A 21,708-nucleotide genomic window follows, 5' to 3' on the forward strand; every position below is an offset into this window, starting at 1 on the left:
AGACGATATGGATAACCCAAGCCCAAGCACCCAAATCAAAAGACCAGAAGAGACACACCTAGAGCAGCTACTCAAAGAACTAAAGATGAACAATGAGACCCTAGTACGGGATATGAAGGAAATCAAGAAGACCCTAGAAGAGCATAAAGAAGACATTGCAAGACTAAATAAAAAAATGGATGATCTTATGGAAATTAAAGAAACTGTTGACCAAATTAAAACGATTCTGGACACTCATAGTACAAGACTAGAGGAAGTTGAACAACGAATCAGTGACCTGGAAGATGACAGAATGGAAAATGAAAACATAAAAGAAAGAATGGGGAAAAAAATTGAAAAACTCGAAATGGACCTCAGGGATATGATAGATAATATGAAACGTCCAAATATAAGACTCATTGGTGTCCCAGAAGGGGAAGAAAAGGGTAAAGGTCTAGGAAGAGTATTCAAAGAAATTGTTGGGGAAAACTTCCCAAATCTTCTAAACAACATAAATACACAAATCATAAATGCTCAGCGAACTCCAAATAGAATAAATCCAAAAAAACCCACTCCGAGACATATACTGATCACACTGTCAAACATAGAAGAGAAGGAGCAAGTTCTGAAAGCAGCAAGAGAAAAGCAATTCACCACATACAAAGGAAACAGCATAAGACTAAGTAGTGACTACTCAGCAGCCACCATGGAGGCGAGAAGGCAGTGGCACGATATATTTAAAATTCTGAGTGAGAGGAATTTCCAGCCAAGAATACTCTATCCAGCAAAGCTCTCCTTCAAATTTGAGGGAGAGCTTAAATTTTTCACAGACAAAGAAATGCTGAGAGAATTTGCTAACAAGAGACCTGCCCTACTGGAGATACTAAAGGGAGCCCTACAGACAGAGAAACAAAGACAGGACAGAGAGACTTGGAGAAAGGTTCAGTACTAAAGAGATTCGGTATGGGTACAATAAAGGATATTAATAGAGAGAGGGAAAAATATGGCAAACATAATCCAAAGGATAAGATGGCCGATTCAAGAAATGCCTTCACGGTTTTAACGTTGAATGTAAATGGATTAAACTCCCCAATTAAAAGATATAGATTCGCAGAATGGATCAAAAAAAATGAACCATCAATATGTTGCATACAAGAGACTCATCTTAGACACAGGGACACAAAGAAACTGAAAGTGAAAGGATGGAAACAAATATTTCATGCAAGCTACAGCCAAAAGAAAGCAGGTGTAGCAATATTAATCTCAGATAAAATAGACTTCAAATGCAGGGATGTTTTGAGAGACAAAGAAGGCCACTACATACTAATAAAAGGGGCAATTCAGCAAGAAGAAATAACAATCGTAAATGTCTATGCACCCAATCAAGGTGCCACAAAATACATGAGAGAAACATTGGCAAAACTAAAGGAAGCAATTGATGTTTCCACAATAATTGTGGGAGACTTCAACACATCACTCTCTCCTATAGATAGATCAACCAGACAGAAGACCAATAAGGAAATTGAAAACCTAAACAATCTGATAAATGAATTAGATTTAACAGACATCTACAGGACATTACATCCCAAATCAACAGGATACACATACTTTTCTAGTGCTCACGGAACTTTCTCCAGAATAGATCATATGCTGGGACATAAAACAAGCCTCAATAAATTTAAAAAGATTGAAATTATTCAAAGCACATTCTCTGACCACAATGGAATACAATTAGAAGTCAATAACCATCAGAGACTTAGAAAATTCACAAATACCTGGAGGTTAAACAACACACTCCTAAACAATCAGTGGGTTAAAGAAGAAATAGCAAGAGAAATTGCTAAATATATAGAGACGAATGAAAATGAGAACACAACATACCAAAACCTATGGGATGCAGCAAAAGCAGTGCTAAGGGGGAAATTTATAGCACTAAACGCATATATTAAAAAGGAAGAAAGAGCCAAAATCAAAGAACTAATGGATCAACTGAAGAAGCTAGAAAATGAACAGCAAACCAATCCTAAACCAAGTACAAGAAAAGAAATAACAAGGATTAAAGCAGAAATAAATGACATAGAGAACAAAAAAACAATAGAAAGGATAAATATCACCAAAAGTTGGTTCTTTGAGAAGATCAACAAGATTGACAAGCCCCTAGCTAGACTGACAAAATCAAAAAGAGAGAAGACCCATATAAACAAAATAATGAATGAAAAAGGTGACATAACTGCAGATCCTGAAGAAATTAAAAAAATTATAAGAGGATATTATGAACAACTGTATGGCAACAAACTGGATAATGTAGAAGAAATGGTCAATTTCCTGGAAACATATGAACAACCTAGACTGACCAGAGAAGAAATAGAAGACCTCAACCAACCCATCACAAGCAAAGAGATCCAATCAGTCATCAAAAATCTTCCCACAAATAAATGCCCAGGGCCAGATGGCTTCACAGGGGAATTATACCAAACTTTCCAGAAAGAACTGACACCAATCTTACTCAAACTCTTTCAAAACATTGAAAAAAATGGAACACTACCTAACTCATTTTATGAAGCTAACATCAATCTAATACCAAAACCAGGCAAAGATGCTACAAAAAAGGAAAACTACCGGCCAATCTCCCTAATGAATATAGATGCAAAAATCCTCAACAAAATACTTGCAAATCGAATCCAAAGACACATCAAAAAAATCATACACCATGACCAAGTGGGGTTCATTCCAGGCATGCAAGGATGGTTCAACATAAGAAAAACAATCAATGTATTACAACACATTAAAAACTCGAAAGGGAAAAATCAATTGATCATCTCAATAGATGCTGAAAAAGCATTTGACAAAATCCAACATCCGTTTTTGATAAAAACACTTCAAAAGGTAGGAATTGAAGGAAACTTCCTCAACATGATAAAGAGCATATATGAAAAACCCACAGCCAGCATAGTACTCAATGGTGAGAGACTGAAAGCCTTCCCTCTAAGATCAGGAACAAGACAAGGATGCCCGCTGTCACCACTGTTATTCAACATTGTGCTGGAAGTGCTAGCCAGGGCAATCCGGCAAGACAAAGAAATAAAAGGCATCCAAATTGGAAAAGAAGAAGTAAAACTGTCATTGTTTGCAGATGATATGATCTTATATCTAGAAAACCCTGAGAAATCAACGATACACCTACTAGAGCTAATAAACAAATTTAGCAAAGTAGGGGGATACAAGATTAATGCACATAAGTCAGTAATGTTTCTATATGCTAGAAATGAACAAACTGAAGAGACACTCAAGAAAAAGATACCATTTTCAATAGCAACTAAAAAAATCAAGTACCTAGGAATAAACTTAACCAAAGATGTAAAAGACCTATACAAAGAAAACTACATAACTCTACTAAAAGAAATAGAAGGGGACCTTAAAAGATGGAAAAATATTCCATGTTCATGGATAGGAAGGCTAAATGTCATTAAGATGTCAATTCTACCCAAACTCATCTACAGATTCAATGCAATCCCAATCAAAATTCCAACAACCTACTTTGCAGACTTGGAAAAGCTAGTTATCAAATTTATTTGGAAAGGGAAGATGCCTCGAATTGCTAAAGACACTTTAAAAAAGAAAAACGAAGTGGGAGGACTTACACTCCCTGACTTTGAAGCTTATTATAAAGCCACAGTTGCCAAAACAGCATGGTACTGGCACAAAGATAGACATATAGATCAATGGAATCGAATTGAGAATTCAGAGATAGACCCTCAGATCTATGGCCGACTGATCTTTGATAAGGCCCCCAAAGTCACCGAACTGAGCCATAATGGTCTTTTCAACAAATGGGGCTGGGAGAGTTGGATATCCATATCCAAAAGAATGAAAGAGGACCCCTACCTCACCCCCTACACAAAAATTAACTCAAAATGGACCAAAGATCTCAATATAAAAGAAAGTACCATTAAACTCCTAGAAGATAATGTAGGAAAACATCTTCAAGACCTTGTATTAGGAGGCCACTTCCTAGACTTTACACCCAAAGCACAAGCAACAAAAGAGAAAATAGATAAATGGGAACTCCTCAAGCTTAGAAGTTTCTGCACCTCAAAGGAATTTCTCAAAAAGGTAAAGAGGCAGCCAACTCAATGGGAAAAAATTTTTGGAAACCATGTATCTGACAAAAGACTGATACCTTGCATATACAAGGAAATCCTACAACTCAATGACAATAGTACAGACAGCCCAATTATAAAATGGGCAAAAGATATGAAAAGACAGTTCTCTGAAGAGGAAATACAAATGGCCAAGAAACACATGAAAAAATGTTCAGCTTCACTAGCTATTAGAGAGATGCAAATTAAGACCACAATGAGATACCATCTAACACCGGTTAGAATGGCTGCCATTAAACAAACAGGAAACTACAAATGCTGGAGGGGATGTGGAGAAATTGGAACTCTTATTCATTGTTGGTGGGACTGTATAATGGTTCAGCCACTCTGGAAGTCAGTCTGGCAGTTCCTTAGAAAACTAGAGATAGAGCTACCATTCGATCCAGCGATTGCACTTCTCGGGATATACCCGGAAGATCGGAAAGCAGTGACACGAACAGATATCTGCATGCCAATGTTCATAGCAGCATTATTCACAATTGCCAAGAGATGGAAACAACCCAAATGTCCATCAACAGATGAGTGGATAAATAAAATGTGGTATATACACACGATGGAATACTACGCGGCAGTAAGAAGGAACGATCTGGTGAAACATATGACAACATGGATGAACCTTGAAGACATAATGCTGAGCGAAATAAGCCAGGCACAAAAAGAGAAATATTATATGCTACCACTAATGTGAACTTTGAAAAATGTAAAACAAATGGTTTATAATGTAGAATGTAGGGGAACTAGCAGTAGAGAGCAATTAAGGAAGGGGGAACAATAATCCAAGAAGAACAGATAAGCTATTTAACGTTCTGGGGATGCCCAGAAATGACTATGGTCTGTTAATTTCTGATGGATGTAGTAGGAACAAGTTCACTGAAATGTTGCTATAGTATGTAACTTTCTTGGGGTAAAGTAGGAACATGTTGGAAGTTAAGCAGTTATCTTAGGTTAGTTGTCTTTTTCTTACTCCCTTGCTATGGTCTCTTTGAAATGTTCTTTTATTGTATGTTTGTTTTCTTTTTAACTTTTTTTTTCATACAGTTGATTTCAAAAAAGAAGGGAAAGTTAAAAAAAAAAAAAATAAATAAAAAAGACAAACAAGGAAAAAAAAAAAAAAAAAGATGTAGTGCCCCCCTTGAGGAGCCTGTGGAGAATGCAGGGGTATTCGCCTACCCCACCTCCATGGTTGCTAACATGACCACAGACATAGGGGACTGGTGGTTTGATGGGTTGAGCCCTCTACCATAAGTTTTACCCTTGGGAAGACGGTTGCTGCAAAGGAGAGGCTAGGCCTCCCTGTATTTGTGCCTAAGAGTCTCCTCCTGAGTGCCTCTTTGTTGCTCAGATGTGGCCCTCTCTCTCTGGCTAAGCCAACTTGAAAGGTGAAATCACTGCCCTCCCCCCTACGTGGGATCAGACACCCAGGGAAGTGAATCTCCCTGGCAACGTGGAATATGACTCCCGGGGAGGAATGTGGACCCGGCATCGTGGGATGGAGAACATCATCTTGACCAAAAGGGGGATGTGAAAGGAAATGAAATAAGCTTCAGTGGCAGAGAGATTCCAAAACGAGCCGAGAGATCACTCTGGTGGGCACTCTTACGCACACTTTAGACAACCTTTTTTAGGTTCTAAAGAATTGGGGTAGCTGGTGGTGGATACCTGAAACTATTAAACTACAACCCAGAACCCATGAATCTCGAAGACAGTTGTATAAAAATGTAGCTTATGAGGGGTGACAGTGGGATTGGGAATGCCATAAGGACCAAACTCCACTTTGTCTAGTTTATGGATCGATGTGTAGAAAAGTAGGGGAAGCAAACAAACAGACAAAGGTACCTAGTGTTCTTTTTTACTTCAATTGCTCTTTTTCACTCTAATTATTATTCTTGTTATTTTTGTGTGTGTGCTAATGAAGGTGTCAGGGATTGATTTAGGTGATGAATGTACAACTATGTAATGGTACTGTAAACAATCGAAAGTACAATTTGTTTTGTATGACTGCGTGGTATGTGAATATATCTCAATAAAATGATGATTAAAAAAAAAAAAAAAAAAAAAAACATCAGTCGGCCATAGATCTGAGGGTCTGTCTCCGAATTCTCAATTCGATTCCATTGATCTATATGTCTATCTTTGTGCCAGTACCATGCTGTTTTGGCAACTGTGGCTTTATAATAAGCTTCAAAGTCAGGGAGTGTAAGTCCTCCCACTTCGTTTTTCTTTTTTAGAGTGTCTTTAGCAATTCGAGGCATCTTCCCTTTCCAAATAAATTTGATAACTAGCTTTTCCAAGTCTGCAAAGTAGGTTGTTGGAATTTTGATTGGGATTGCATTGAATCTGTAGATGAGTTTGGGTAGAATTGACATCTTAATGACATTTAGTCTTCCTATCCATGAACATGGAATATTTTTCCATCTTTTAAGGTCCCCTTCTATTTCTTTTAGTAGAGTTATGTAGTTTTCTTTGTATAGGTCTTTTACATCTTTGGTTAAGTTTATTCCTAGGTACTTGATTTTTTTAGTTGCTATTGAAAATGGTATCTTTTTCTTGAGTGTCTCTTCAGTTTGTTCATTTCTAGCATACAGAAACATTACTAACTTATGTGCATTAACCTTGTATCCCGCTACTTTGCTAAATTTGTTTATTAGCTCTAGTAGCTGTATCGTCGATTTCTCAGGGTTTTCTAGATATAAGATCATATCATCTGCAAACAATGACAGTTTTACTTCTTCTTTTCCAATTTGGATGCCTTTTATTTCTTTGTCTTGCCGAATTGCCCTGGCTAGCACTTCCAGCACAATGTTGAATAACAGTGGTGATAGCGGGCATCCTCGTCTTGTTCCTGATCTTAGAGGGAAGGCTTTCAGTCTCTCACCATTGAGTACTATGCTGGCTGTGGGTTTTTCATATATGCTCTTTATCATGTTGAGGAAGTTTCCTTCAATTCCTACCTTTTGGAGTGTTTTTATCAAAAAGGGATGTTGGATTTTGTCAAATGCTTTTTCAGCATCTATTGAGATGATCAATTGATTTTTCCCTTTTGACTTGTTAATGTGTTGTAATACATTGATTGATTTTCTTATGTTGAACCATCCTTGCATGCCTGGAGTAAACCCCACTTGGTCATGGTGTATGATTTTTTTAATGTGTCTTTGGATTCGATTTGCAAGTATTTTGTTGAGGATTTTTGCATCTATATTCATTAGGGAGATTGGCCGGTAGTTTTCCTTTTTTGTAGCATCTTTGCCTGGTTTTGGTATTAGATTGATGTTAGCTTCATAAAATGAGTTAGGTAGTGTTCCATTTTCGTCAATGTTTTGAAAGAATTTGAGTAAGATTGGTGTCAGTTCTTTCTGGAAAGTTTGGTAGAATTCCCCTGTGAAGCCATCTGGCCCTGGGCATTTATTTGTGGGAAGATTTTTGATGACTGATTGGATCTCTTTGCTTGTGATGGGTTGGTTGAGGTCTTCTATTTCTTCTCTGGTCAGTCTAGGTTGTTCATATGTTTCCAGGAAATTGTCCATTTCCTCTACATTATCCAGTTTGTTGCCATACAGTTGTTCATAGTATCCTCTTATAATTTTTTTAATTTCTTCAGGATCTGCAGTTATGTCACCTTTTTCATTCATTATTTTGTTTATATGGGTCTTCTCTCTTTTTAATTTTGTCAGTCTAGCTAGCGGCTTGTCAATCTTGTTGATCTTCTCAAAGAACCAACTTTTGGTGATATTTATCCTCTCTATTGTTTTTTTGTTCTCTATGTCATTTATTTCTGCTTTAATCCTTGTTATTTCTTTTCTTCTACTTGGTTTAGGATTGGTTTGCTGTTCATTTTCTAGCTTCTTCAGTTGATCCATTAGTTCTTTGATTTTGGCTCTTTCTTCCTTTTTAATATATGCGTTTAGTGCTATAAATTTCCCCCTTAGCACTGCTTTTGCTGCATCCCATAGGTTCTGGTATGTTGTGTTCTCATTTTCATTCGTCTCTATATATTTAGCAATTTCTCTTGCTATTTCTTCTTTAACCCACTGATTGTTTAGGAGTGTGTTGTTTAACCTCCAGGTATTTGTGAATTTTCTAAGTCTCTGATGGTTATTGACTTCTAATTGTATTCCATTGTGGTCAGAGAATGTGCTTTGAATAATTTCAATCTTTTTAAATTTATTGAGGCTTGTTTTATGTCCCAGCATATGATCTATTCTGGAGAAAGTTCCGTGAGCACTAGAAAAGTATGTGTATCCTGTTGATTTGGGATGTAATGTCCTGTAGATGTCTGTTAAATCTAATTCATTTATCAGATTGTTTAGGTTTTCAATTTCCTTATTGGTCTTCTGTCTGGTTGATCTATCTATAGGAGAGAGTGATGTGTTGAAGTCTCCCACAATTATTGTGGAAACATCAATTGCTTCCTTTAGTTTTGCCAATGTTTCTCTCATGTATTTTGTGGCACCTTGGTTGGGTGCATAGACATTTACGATTGTTATTTCTTCTTGCTGAATTGCCCCTTTTATTAGTACGTAGTGGTCTTCTTTGTCTCTCAAAACATCCCTGCATTTGAAGTCTATTTTGTCTGAGATTAATATTGCTACACCTGCTTTCTTTTGGCTGTAGCTTGCATGAAATATTTTTTTCCATCCTTTCACTTTCAATTTCTTTGTGTCCCTGTGTCTAAGATGAGTCTCTTGTATGCAACATATTGATGGTTCATTTTTTTTGATCCATTCTGTGAATCTATATCTTTTAATTGGGGAGTTTAATCCATTTACATTCAACGTTATAACCGTGAAGGCATTTCTTGAATCGGCCATCTTATCCTTTGGTTTATGTTTGTCATATTTTTCCCCTCTGTCTATTAATATCCTTTATTGTACCCATACCGAATCTCTTTAGTACTGAACCTTTCTCCAAGTCTCTCTGTCCTTTCTTTGTTTCTCTGTCTGTAGGGCTCCCTTGAGTATCTCCAGTAGGGCAGGTCTCTTGTTAGCAAATTCTCTCAGCATTTGTTTGTCTGTGAAAAATTTAAGCTCTCCCTCAAATTTGAAGGAGAGCTTTGCTGGATAAAGTATTCTTGGCTGGAAATTTTTCTCACTCAGAATTTTAAATATATCGTGCCACTGCCTTCTTGCCTCCATGGTGGCTGCTGAGTAGTCACTACTTAGTCTTATGCTGTTTCCTTTGTTTGTGGTGAATTGCTTTTCTCTTGCTGCTTTCAGAACTTGCTCCTTCTCTTCTGTGTTTGATAGTGTGATCAGTATATGTCTCGGAGTGGGTTTATTTAGATTTATTCTATTTGGAGTTCGCTGAGCATTTATGATTTGTGTATTTATGTTGTTTAGAAGATTTGGGAAGTTTTCCCCAACAATTTCTTTGAATACTCTTCCTAGACCTTTACCCTTTTCTTCCCCTTCTGGGACACCAATGAGTCTTATATTTGGACATTTCATATTATCTATCATATCCCTGAGGTCCATTTCGATTTTTTCAATTTTTTTCCCCATTCTTTCTTTTATGCTTTCATTTTCCATTCTGTCATCTTCGAGGTCACTGATTCGTTGTTCAACTTCCTCTAGTCTTGTACTATGAGTGTCCAGAATCTTTTTAATTTGGTCAACAGTTTCTTTAATTTCCATAAGATCATCCATTTTTTTATTTAGTCTTGCAATGTCTTCTTTATGCTCTTCTAGGGTCTTCTTGATTTCCTTTATCTCCCGTACTATGGTCTCATTGTTCATCTTTAGTTCTTTGAGTAGCTGCTCTAGGTGCTGTGTCTCTTCTGGTCTTTTGATTTGGGTGCTTGGGCCTGGGTTATCCATATCGTCTGGTTTTTTCATATGCTTTATAATTTTCTGTTGTTTTTGGCCTCTTGGCATTTGCTGAACTTGATAGGGTTCTTTTAGGATTTGTAGACCAATTGAAGTCCTTATCTCTAATTTATCAGATCTACAGCTTCGTGGAGTACACTTTCTCTAACTAACCAGCAGGTGGTGTCCACAAGCCACCTGTTCTCCACCAGCCAGTTCTCCCCTGCTTAGCCTTTTTGGTGAGTGGGGGAGTGAGTCTTGTGGGGTCCAATTGGTGTACCAAGCTTGCGTGTGTAGTTGGTGTTGCCTGCCCTGTATATGGGGCGTGTTTCTGGGCAGTCAGGTAGGGGGGGGGGTGGCTCTAACAATCAAATCTCCCTGGTGATCCTAGAGTTTTAAAGCTGCTGCAATAGTCTAATCCTTCAGTTCAGTCCTGCCACAGTTTGTCTCTGCCACTGACCCACAAGTCCTTGGTATTGGCGTATGGCTCCTGAGACTTGCAAGTGAGCCCCTCTTCCAGGCCGTGCACCCCAGGTCCTCTGTTGAGGGATGACTGTGCTATGTCACAGGTGAGTGCCGTCCCCCCAGGGCAGTTCTGGGCTGCTGGGCTGTGTAGGGAGGCTCCCAGTCTGCTGAAATGATGGCTGAATGGGGCTTTGTTAATTCACACTGCTCTACCTTCCCAACTCTGGGACAGTCAGCTGAGGTTGCAGGGAAGGCTAATGTCCTCGCCCAGTTTTGTGGTATGTGCCTGTTATTTGAAGCACTTCCATCACACTGGGTTGTCTGGGGCAGCTCTGGGCTATGGGGCTGGCGATGGGCAGGAGTGTTTCCTGTCCACCAGGATGATGGCTGTGAGCGGACACCCCCCTTTTCTTGGGAAGTTGTGGTGTTTAGTGAATTTTCTCAGCCACTGGATTATTGCGTTTTGTCTCAGAGCTCTCCTAGTTCTGCTCTTGACTTGACCTGCCCAAATAGCAAGTCTTTGAAGGTTTCTGTATTGGGCTTCTTAGAGTAATTGTTTTAGAAAAAGAAAAAAGGATTAAAAGAAAAAAAACAAAAACAAAACAAAAAAAAAAAAGGGGGCCTCCTCAGAGATCTAATGGGTTATTGAAATGCTAAGAGACAAAGCAACCAGGGCCATTAAGGAAAGGTCCACAGGGCAGAGAGATCAGCTTTTCTTCAGGATTTGCATATGCGCCTTAGGGCCCTTCCCCTTTCTATGTTCACCAGAACTCCAAAAATCCTCCGCTTTTATTTTGGAGTTTTTCGTGTTGTTTTTTTTCTATGCCTGTCTCCTCTCTGCTGGGCTGGCTGCTCTCAGATTCTGTGGTGTCTGGTCTCAGTCTATCTATGGTTGGAGTTTGGCTCAGTAGAATGAGTTTCCGATAAGGGCTGCCACTGCAGTTCTCCCTTCTCCTTCCCGGAGCTGACAGCCCCTCCTCCCCCGGGACTGAGCCTGGCAGGGAGGGGCGCGGGTCCCCTGGCCGCAAAAACTTACAGATTTCGCTGATCTCAGCAGTTCCACGTTTTCATGAATGTTGTATGAAGTATGCCCAAAGTCAGATTGCTCTGTGGTGTCCAGTCCACGCAGTTCCTGGCTTTCTACCTACTTTCCTGGAGGAGTAACTAAAACATACAGCTCACCAGTCTGCCATCTTGCCCCGCCTCCATCTCTAGTAATTTGATAATGCTTTTCAATTATCAACTCTACCATTATCTTTTTTTTTTTTTTTTTTAATGAAATCTAATTTGGTCATTTTAGTTGGACCAATATCTTCATCTGGAATAATCAGATATCCCTTTATTTGAAGCATCATGTATCTTTTGGTCTTTAGTGGAAATTACGAATGGTTTGGGGATTAAATTCTAACACGTGTCCCCTTCCCCTTTTTTTTTTTAAAGGGTTCAGGGAATTTTCCTGTAAAGAGTTCTGAGAGCTGTATAGCCAAAAATGGTGGCTTTCTCCTGTAAGTATACAATTGGATATGCTAAACTAAACAACACAGTGGGCTTTTGCACTATTTTACTTAGTTTCTCATTTTTTTTCCCCACATATAGCAGCACCAATATGAAGTGGGTACAGTTTTCAAACCTACACATTGATGTTCCCAAGGATTTGACTAAGCCTGTGGTATGTACTCCCTATTTCTTGGTTTAAGAGGCTACATTAGCAATAAGTTTTCCTCATTATTTTATTTGGGGTTGTTTCCCAAACACTTTAAGAATAAAACTTTTTTTCTGGAATACTGGTAAATGCACAGTATACCTGAGTAATGTGTCTCACTCATGTGCATGTGTGCTCATGTTAATTTTGAAGCTATCAAGGTAAGTTCTAAATAAATAAATAATTTACCACAAGTAACTGTGGGAATGAGAATATGCTGCTCATAGCACAGCATAGTGTAAAGAGTGCTTGATTTATCATAATTAATGATACAGAATACTTGATATTACATTATGTTATGGAAAAATCTTTTTCTTGTAGCCCTTCAGGTCTTTTTTTTTTTTTCATTTTATGATGTCGGGCCTGGGCCTGGAGAAGGACAGTGCTTTATTGTTTACTGTGAGAAAGAGCATTGGCACAAATAGAAATCCACAAACAGCTGTGGTAACCTTGATTCCTTTTGGGTAGAAGCCATGATTCCATCAACCCAGTTTTTGTGTTATATGAAGTTTTAAAAACTAACAAATGCGAAGGAGAGGTATGGGATGTTTCGGGTGTTCTTTTTTTACTTTTATTTTTATTCTTATTTTTAGTTTTAGTTTTTGGAATAATAAAAATGTTCAAAAATTGATTGTGATGATGAATGCACAACTATATGGTGATGCTGTGAACAATTGATTGTATACTTTGGATGATTGTATGGCATGTGAATATATCTCAATAAAATTGCATTAAAAAAAGCTACCCCCAAAAATCATAACAAATGAAAAAGTCTGTTAAAATTTCATACTATAGAGCTGTATGAAATTAAAATTCCTACCTTCCAATTCCAGTCCTCAGAGATAACCATCTTTAACAGCTCAGTAGGAATCCTTCCAGATTTTGTCAGCACATAATCATATATTTATGCACGTGCACACGTTATTTTTTTTAAGCAAAATGGAATCATACATAATGTACTGCTGTTTCATTTTTTTCACTTAGTGGATATTGGTTATATTTCCATGACTGTACCTATAAACCCAGATCTTTAACTCAGGTACCTGCAGGGGCCAGGCCTGTAAGGAACGGTGGCAGGGTGGGCACAGTAGCTGGCTATGCCCTTTATAAACTAAGCAGCTGCCACTTGTTGCATGTGAAAAATTGGAACTAGTATACCAAGTCTTCTACATTTTCCAAGCTTAACTGACAATCCAAATTTTATGTGACACCTCCTGATTTTTAATATTTGTAACAAATTCAGAGTTATCTTTAAAATTCTTTGGGGACCAAACAGAACACATCTTAGGGCTGATTCCCCATTTTCCCAACCCCCAACTTCTGACATATGATATCAGTATATTCTTTTCTTCCAGCAACACTGTTTTGGGTATTTGGTAGTAAATGGCTAATTTCCTGGTTAGTAAATAGATTTCCTTTCAGGAATGAAGTAACTTAACCCTGAATCATTGGATTAGTAATAAAAATTACTGGCTTAATTGAATAAACTGAAGGTAATTCACCTCTTGGAAGGAAGTCAGAAATATCAAGCCCATTATTTCTAAGGTCTGGTATTAGGATAGAAGAGATAGAAGTTATATGCACAGTCAGTATCATAACATTTTAATTAGAAATGAGTAATTTGTACATCTGGGCAGGGAAGACATACAGGAATAAAACCTAATAAAAAATAGTATGAATAGCAATATTAAAGTGTTTTACAATTATAAGCACTTTAGCCTGTGTTTTCTTATTGTATATTTGGGGCTCAATCACTATTAAGTTTGAAAGTTCCATTAGTGATTTTGTAGGTTGCTTTGAAAGCCCTTTTGATTCAAACAGTATTTTAATAGATTCTGAGGGTCATTGTGCAGATCTGAATGCGATTGTATCTAGATAGTTAAGCTAATAGTGTTAAGATGTTGCTCAGCTTTTTTCTGTCCTCTGATTAGTAAACTCAGGTTGTTCAATTGAATGTAATATATTAAATTTATTAGTTATAAGTATTAGAGGAACCGTGACTAAAACTTTTCTTTTTGATTTTAAAATTGTAGATAACCGTTTCTGATGAACCAGACACATTATATAAGCGCCTGTCAGTTTTAGTAAAAGGCCATGATAAGGCAGTATTGGACAGTTATGAATATTTTGTCATGCTTGCTGCTAAAGAACTTGGTATCTCTATTAAAGTGTAAGTATGGCCTTTTCCTAATTTGACCTATTAGTTGTTGTAATATGATCAGCCAGGAAATGGTGCTGATCCCCATTAGGTTTGAGTTCTTAAAATGGGATAGAAACTCAAGATGAACAGAATTTAGGTTTGTTGTATATTATCCTAAGAAGAGTTAATCCCTCTCATCTACTAGAATTCATAAAAATTAAAATGAGTGAACAAGGAAAACGAAGGAAATCCTTTCTCTAGAGATTACACAGACTTGACGAAACCCAAGAAACCCTCATGTCTGGGATCTCCATGGGGCAGGAAGATAGTTTAGGTGAACAAGCAGTCCTTTAGGCCCTTTGGATTTGCTGATCTTTGGCTACTATACCCAGTATTTTAAGTCTGCCCTGAGAATTACACTCACCTAGGAATTCCATGTGTGAGCAGGCGAGCTTCATGTGTCCTTTGAGTCATTGCAGGGTCAAGTGGAGCCTCCTCCTTTGTCTTGTCATGTGTTCCTTCTGATGCTGAGCAAAGCCCATTTGAGACTTTGCCATTCTTGCCTTCTAACAAACGGAAGGAACCTACACATTTCCCAAAACAGACTGTATAGTTTTGTGATTATTGATGTATCTGTAGATTTTCCTAAAACAGTGCACAGAGAGCAGACATTACAACTATGTCCAGCACACTGATGCTCCTCCTCACAGTTCAAATATTGTCAGTCAGGGACTTAACAAGTGTAAAAGCAATGGGCATGTGCTTGCCAGTGCTTGAGTTTGGTACTGTGGAAGAATATTCCCAGTGTGGCCTGCCGTGTTTACTTTGGCCTCAGCTTTATGACAGCAGTTATTATCATACATTTGACAAATGGAACTCTGTAAACTGTAGTTAATACCTATAATTGAGTGTGAGCCTGCCCTGCAAAACTGTAGAATCATGCTTTGATATCAGTGACTCAGGTTTTAACATCCTTTAGCTAAGTATACTGTTTTGCCCATTAATTTTCAGACACGAACCTCCAAGGAAAATAGAGCGATTTACTCTTCTCAAATCAGTGCATATTTTCAAGAAGCACAGAGTTCAGTATGAAATGAGAACACTTTACAGATGTTTTGAGGTGAGTTTATTTTAGACATGAGATACCGTTTTAGTGTTTTTGAAATGCTCCATATTTTGCACTAGCATATCATAACTTTCCTTTAATGTTGACTAGGTTGATTTCCTTTCAGTTAATTGCGTGCCTATTAGTTGTAGAGAAGGTAAATGTGTTTTTTGTGCTTATGAAGTGGCATATAGGAAATTAAAACTTGGATAAAGCCATCTATTTTGGTTTCCTAGGCTACTTAAAGCAAATACCATGAAATGGGTTGGGTTAAACAATGAGGATTTATTTGCTTATGGTTTTGAGGTTAAAAGAAAGTCCAAATCAAGGCATCATCAAGGCGATGCTTTCTCCCCAAGGACTGTGGTGTTCTGGGCCTGGCTGCTGGTGATTCTTGGTTCTTGTCACATGGCAACACACATGGTGGTGTCTCCATTCTCTTCCAGGTTTCATTGATTTCAGCTTTTGTGACCTTCTCTCTCTGTTTGAATTTCATTCCACTTATAAAGGACTCCAGAAATAGCATTAAGATGCATCCTGATTGAAATGAGCCACACCTTAACTGACGTAAACTCAACAAAAGCTCCTATATACAGTGGGTTCACAGGCAGAGGAGTGGGTTAAATTTAAGAACATGTTTTTCTGGGGTATATACAGCTTCAAACTACCACACCATCCTTTAGAGTAGTTCATCTTTTAACTTAGTATTGCAGATTATGCCAACTAATTTTTATACAAGATAGCATTATAAAATGATTTTGCTTGTATTTTTAAAATTCTAATTAAGTTTTCACACAGTTACAGTAATTCTTTTTGTATGCTACCTGGATTTTTCACATTAATCATGGGCAGCATTAAGGTTTTAATTTACCTGCTTATTATTTATCCATTCACCCACCAGGTTAAGCCTAGGCTTGTGGTTGAGGAGAGCACGGGTTCTAGAGTCAGATTGCCAACACCCAAGTGCTGCCAGTGACCATCTGTGCCTCAGTTCCTTCATCTATAAATGGGAATAATATTAGTTCCTATCTTATAACGTTAATGTGAGCCTCAGCAGGTAAACTCACTGCCCTCCCCCCTGCATGGGACATGACTTCCAGGGGTGTAAATCTTCCTGGCAACATGGGACATGACTCCCGGGGATGAGCCTGGACCCAGCATCGTGGGATTGAAAAAGCCTTCTTGACTGAAAGAGGAAAGAGGAATTAAGCAAAATAAAGTTTCAGTGGCTGGGAGATCTCAAAAGGAGTCAAGAGGTCATTCTGGAGGTTATTCTTATGCATTATGTAGATATCCCTTTTTGGTTTTTAGTGTATTTAGAATAGCTAGAAGGCAGTACCTGAAACTGTTGAACTGCAATCCAATATCCTTGATTCTTGAAGACTATTGTATAACTATATATAGCTTATATGGTGTGACTGTGTGATTGTGGAAACCTTGTAGCTCACACTCCCTTTATCCAGTGTGTGGACAGATGAGTAGGAAAAAGGGGAGCAAAAGGTAAATAATAGTGAGGAGAAAGGAGTATGAGATGTTTGGGGGGTGTTCTTTTTTACTTTTATTTTCTCATTTTTAGTTTTATTTTTCAGAGTAATGAAAATTCAAAAAATTGTGATGAATGCACAACTATATGATGATACTGTGAATGTACACTTTGGATGATTGTATGGTGTGTGAATATATTTCAGTAAAATTGCATTTTAATAAAATAGTTAATGTGAAGATTAAATAAGATAAATACCTAAAGCACTTAAAATACTTCTGTCATATAGTAAATGTTATTAAAGCAAGCACTTGTGCATCTTTTGTGTGGGAAACACTCTACTACCGTTAAATGAAAAAGAAAAACTCTTGATCCATCCATGTCTGACAGAAACATCTCACCATGGAGCACACAGGAAGTCTTTTTACTAACTGTATCTTATTATCTTGTCTTTTGGTTTATTTTGTATTAAGTTTTTTGAAACTCTTATAAATATTCTGCTTTGATGAAATGGTCTGCTTTGATGAAATGTGTTCTGTGGAGCTCTGGCCGTAAAGTACCTGCAGTTGGAGGAAGGGGACTCCAGAGCCATGCTCCCTTCCCCTCTATCCACTTCAACCAGAAGAGCTACACTTTTCCTTCTTTTTTTTTCTTAATCAGGGTTCTGTGTAAGATTTGGGGGGGGAGGGGGAGGGACACTTGTACAAAAAAAAAAAACCTTAAAATTTTTCACTTTAACAGCATAACATGAACCAATTTCATGTTTGATATTTTAGTTAGAACATCTAACTGGAAGCACAGCAGATGTCTACTTGGAATATATTCAGCGAAACTTACCTGAGGGAGTTGCCATGGAGGTTACAAAGGTATGACTTGAATTTCTACCTGTGTTGGAGGGGGGTTGTCATTTTGATAACCTTGCGGCCTGGTTCTGGCCCACGAGTGAACGGGAGAGTCTGTGACAGACCAGGAGGCAGAGCTGTCACAGCGATTGGGGCTGTCCCCCTTCCCATGCAATGGTGTCAGCGCAAGAGAATCGTGCTACTGCAGCCCAAGTCCTCCCCAAGCCTGAAGTCTCCCTTCCTCAAGGTAGTTGTCTAGACATGGGGAACCTATTAAACCTATTAAGTGGCATTCCCTGGAGAGCATTGACATTCAAATAGATTATTTATGTAAAAGTGCTTTTTAAACTGTCAGTTTCCTTCTCTCCATTTTAAAGCCCTGCAGAAAGGCGAGGGAGGTAAAAGGAATTCAAGTGGATTTGGGGGGATAAAATTAAAATTCAGTTTGTGGCCAAAGAATTCAATTAAATTCACATTATATTATGGTTTTGTTTTTCTTTGTTTAGACAAAATTAGAGCGGTTACCAGAACACATCAAGGAGCCAATCTGGGAAACAGTACCAGAAGAAAAAGAAGCAAGCAAGCCATAAAGGCTCCAAGAGGCCATTTATGCCTTGAGTTTGAAATGAGGGTGGGCCAGATGTGCATGTTTAAATGAACATTGTTTCCAGCTGAGACAATTTTGAATCCACCTAACTACTCTGTTGAGTCTACATGCTCTAATCAGTGGAGAGCAGGGAATATAACTTTAATGATAGACTACAGTGAAATAACTATTTTATCTATTCTTTTATACATCATTGTTTCAGATCTGATTTTAACAAACGTGAACAAACCATTGGACTACTATGAGCCAAAAAAAAAGAATAAAATTTGTATTTTGTTAGACTGCTACTGTTCAATTACTGGTTGTACAGATTTTAATTTATATCTGTTTATTCATCTGATAGTGTTTGAAGTACTTCTAACATGTATATTTTTTTCTTTTGAGGTTCTTGGGAGGAAACAATTAAAGTTGTTGATATATCCCTTCCTGGCAGACTAGCATATGCTAATTTGGGGGTGGAGACTTCTAAATTTTACCTCATTTAAGCATTAAATTCTTGAAAGTGAATATACTTTGTGGCACATTGAGCACATTTGTGGCATACACTGAACTCTTGTAGCCCAGACCCTTACAGGACTGCCTAAAAGGGTCACTATAATAGAGTTTTAGATCTACAGAAATTATGACTTGTATAATTTCATTCATTCAACAAGATTTTTATTTTGTATACTTTATTCCCAGCACAGTAGTAAAATATCAAAAATTGTTAGAAGTAATGGCTTTTGAAAATTGTGCCGGGCACAGATAAATATTTTTCCTTATTAAGGTCTTCACTGATAAGAAGGTCTCTTTATTTTGGTAAATGATGCTCTTTTTGTATGGAGAGGTCTACTTTTCCATGAAATGCAACAGTAGTTAAAGCACTGAAAGAGGAAAGACTACAATGGGCTGGAACAGTTGGTATTTCAAGCCCAAGGGAGTGATTTGTTTCCTTTTTACAGCAGAATTAGGGCCATGCCTTTTGTGGTTTCCTTCACATCTTTGAGTAGTTACGATTTCTCAGTTTTTCCCTCCTTAAACTGGATTGTCTGCTCTCTTTTCCTGACCTACTATCAGGTGTCAGTGTTTTGAATACATACTGCTTATGTATCAGACTCATATTACTGTCATTAACATGAAAAGAATTACAGCCTTGTGCCCTGTGACCTCGTTCTATTTGTAGCTCAGTTGTTCACTGTATCATTCACAAATACAGAAATCCCAAGATTAAGCCTAGGATTAAGAACTAGTCAGTAGAACAAGGGCAATATAATGGTAACAAGGCCTAGCAAAGCAACAATTCATGACACATTTTTACTTTAACAAAATAATTCCTTAAAAATAAGTATAGACCCACACCTGAGCTGTTTTTGTGCCTTTTTTATTATGAACAATATAAATCACTGTATTACGATAGAATGATTTATGTGTACTCTCACCTCCAGTAACTCATCCATATGAGCTCCTTCAAAAATCCACTTCCAGCTGTCTTCAGACTAAATTAACTTGTAAGCCACATTACTTAGCTTAGCACTTCAAGTTATATATTAAAATCTTGTTTTAAAAGATAATTGTGCAAATAAACTGCACACAACAAAAACAGTAGCAGTATTTCCTTGACAAAAGTAATTGGCATGTTTGAAGCCCACTGCATGATATAAACAAGCTAATTTCTTTATCCTGATAGTCGGAGAAAGTTGTTTTTTGTTTGTTTTTAATGTTGGGTTTCAGAGTAAAATATATATTCTGAAAATTAGAATTAATGCCCAGGTCTCACTTTCTGTCCATGGAGGAGGTGAGAGGCGATGAGAGAAAAATGGGCGTGATGGGAGAATGAACCGTAAGACAGGTAAGAAGTAAGATTATCTTCTGTTGAGGTGTAACCTTCCCTATTGCTGTCGCATGTCTACTTGACAAAAGCTTTAGAGTCACTGTAGGGATTGTAAAAAGACTTCAAAACAGTTTGATTTCATTCCTGAACACTAAAGGACACCTTTTAAGAAGTAAAATAATTGTCCATCAAATTAAATGTGATTTGAAGTTAGCACATCCTAGTTATCATCCCTACAGCAAGTCAGTACAGTATTACTGCTTTCTCTGATGTGGAGTGTATTCTCTTCATCTTAAATAAAGGATGTTAGTCTGTTTGACTGCCTATGTCTAAATAATACCATTTGTAACCTCACTGTTAGCTTCCATTCATGTTTGCTCCCTTCATTTACAACATTAATCATGTCAGTGATTGGTATGCCTTAAAATGATTGGTATAACGCAACAGATCTCTAAGACAGATCGAACTAGTTCAGTATCTAGTTTCAGTGCTTTCAAGGAGACATATATTCCTTTGACCACTTAAACAAATATATAAAGCAATTATTTTTAACCACTAGTCTAGATGATTTCTTGGTATTCTGACTTTTCAACAACTGTTCTTTTCCTACATTATATTATTAAATTAGTTCTACAACAATGAGAAGCAGAGAAGAGAAGGCATGGAATTTGGAGTTAAGCATGCCTGGGTCAGAACCTACTAACTGATACAAACTTGGGCAGGATATTTAACCCTGTCAGAGACTCAGTTTTACTCATTGAAATGTGGAAAATAATACCTATTTATTAAGGTTGGAGTATTAAACTAGATAACTAATGAAGCATCTAGCACAGTGCTGGGCATGTAATAAACATTCAATAAATAACAACTATTACTAGGTGGCATTACAAATTTGATGATACTCTAGACAGTTGAGTGCTGTGCTGTTTAAAAGGACCTCACCAGATCTGCATACCTTAGAATATGGTTGTGAAGTTTAATTTGGATGAGAAAACATGTAACATGCTTATTATAATAGCCACCATACATTATGCCAAGCATTTCAAATAATCTCATTTACAGGTACTGTCTTATTTAATAAGATGACCCAATAACAACCCAATAGTGTAGTTACTATTAATATCCCCATTGCACAAAAGAGAAAATCAAGACTTGCAATGTTATGACTTGCCACTAAACCACCCTTTCAATTTACAGTTGAGGCTGAGCCAAAAAAAAAAAGGTGAAATGATTGTCTGAGGTTAGATTAATGACAGAGACATCCCTACACCTAATTTTCAAGGGACTATGAGGTAGTCAGATGTCCACATAAGAATATTCAAACCTATATTCCAGATTTATTTTCCCCATTAGCCAAATATACTCATTTCTGCTAAGGCTTAGAACTGAAGAGATTGACCAGGAGAACAAAATCTAAGAAATAGCAGATGTAAATATGTGTGAATAAAGGCAAGAAACAAAATACACAGTGCAGGCCTAGTGGTTCCACTGGCTGACCCTGGTCCTGAGTGAGGGGACAACATGAGAGTTTAGGCTTTGGCAAGGCAGGTCCTACTGGGTTGCAAGAAAAATGGCATGGGAGATGGTTTACAGATGGGCCCTAGGCCATCTCTC

At 37.6% G+C, this 21,708-nt stretch overlaps 1 protein-coding gene across 1 annotated transcript in view; it reads left to right on the forward strand.

Moving 5' to 3' along the window:
- Positions 1–19,413, forward strand: part of MRPS10 (mitochondrial ribosomal protein S10) — a 37,441-nt gene extending 18,028 nt beyond the window's left edge. Inside the window, exons 2-7 of the mRNA XM_037844548.1 lie at positions 11,846–11,910; positions 12,002–12,074; positions 14,141–14,277; positions 15,259–15,367; positions 17,612–17,701; positions 18,184–19,413. Of these exons, the coding sequence (XP_037700476.1) occupies positions 11,846–11,910; positions 12,002–12,074; positions 14,141–14,277; positions 15,259–15,367; positions 17,612–17,701; positions 18,184–18,267 (558 nt within the window). The 3' untranslated portion in view covers positions 18,268–19,413. The remainder of the gene's footprint in view (positions 1–11,845; positions 11,911–12,001; positions 12,075–14,140; positions 14,278–15,258; positions 15,368–17,611; positions 17,702–18,183) is intronic.
- Positions 19,414–21,708: the final 2,295 nt, after the last annotated feature.

This window comes from Choloepus didactylus, chromosome 7 (assembly GCF_015220235.1).
Source record: "Choloepus didactylus isolate mChoDid1 chromosome 7, mChoDid1.pri, whole genome shotgun sequence".
NCBI classification, from domain to species: Eukaryota; Metazoa; Chordata; class Mammalia; order Pilosa; family Megalonychidae; genus Choloepus; species Choloepus didactylus.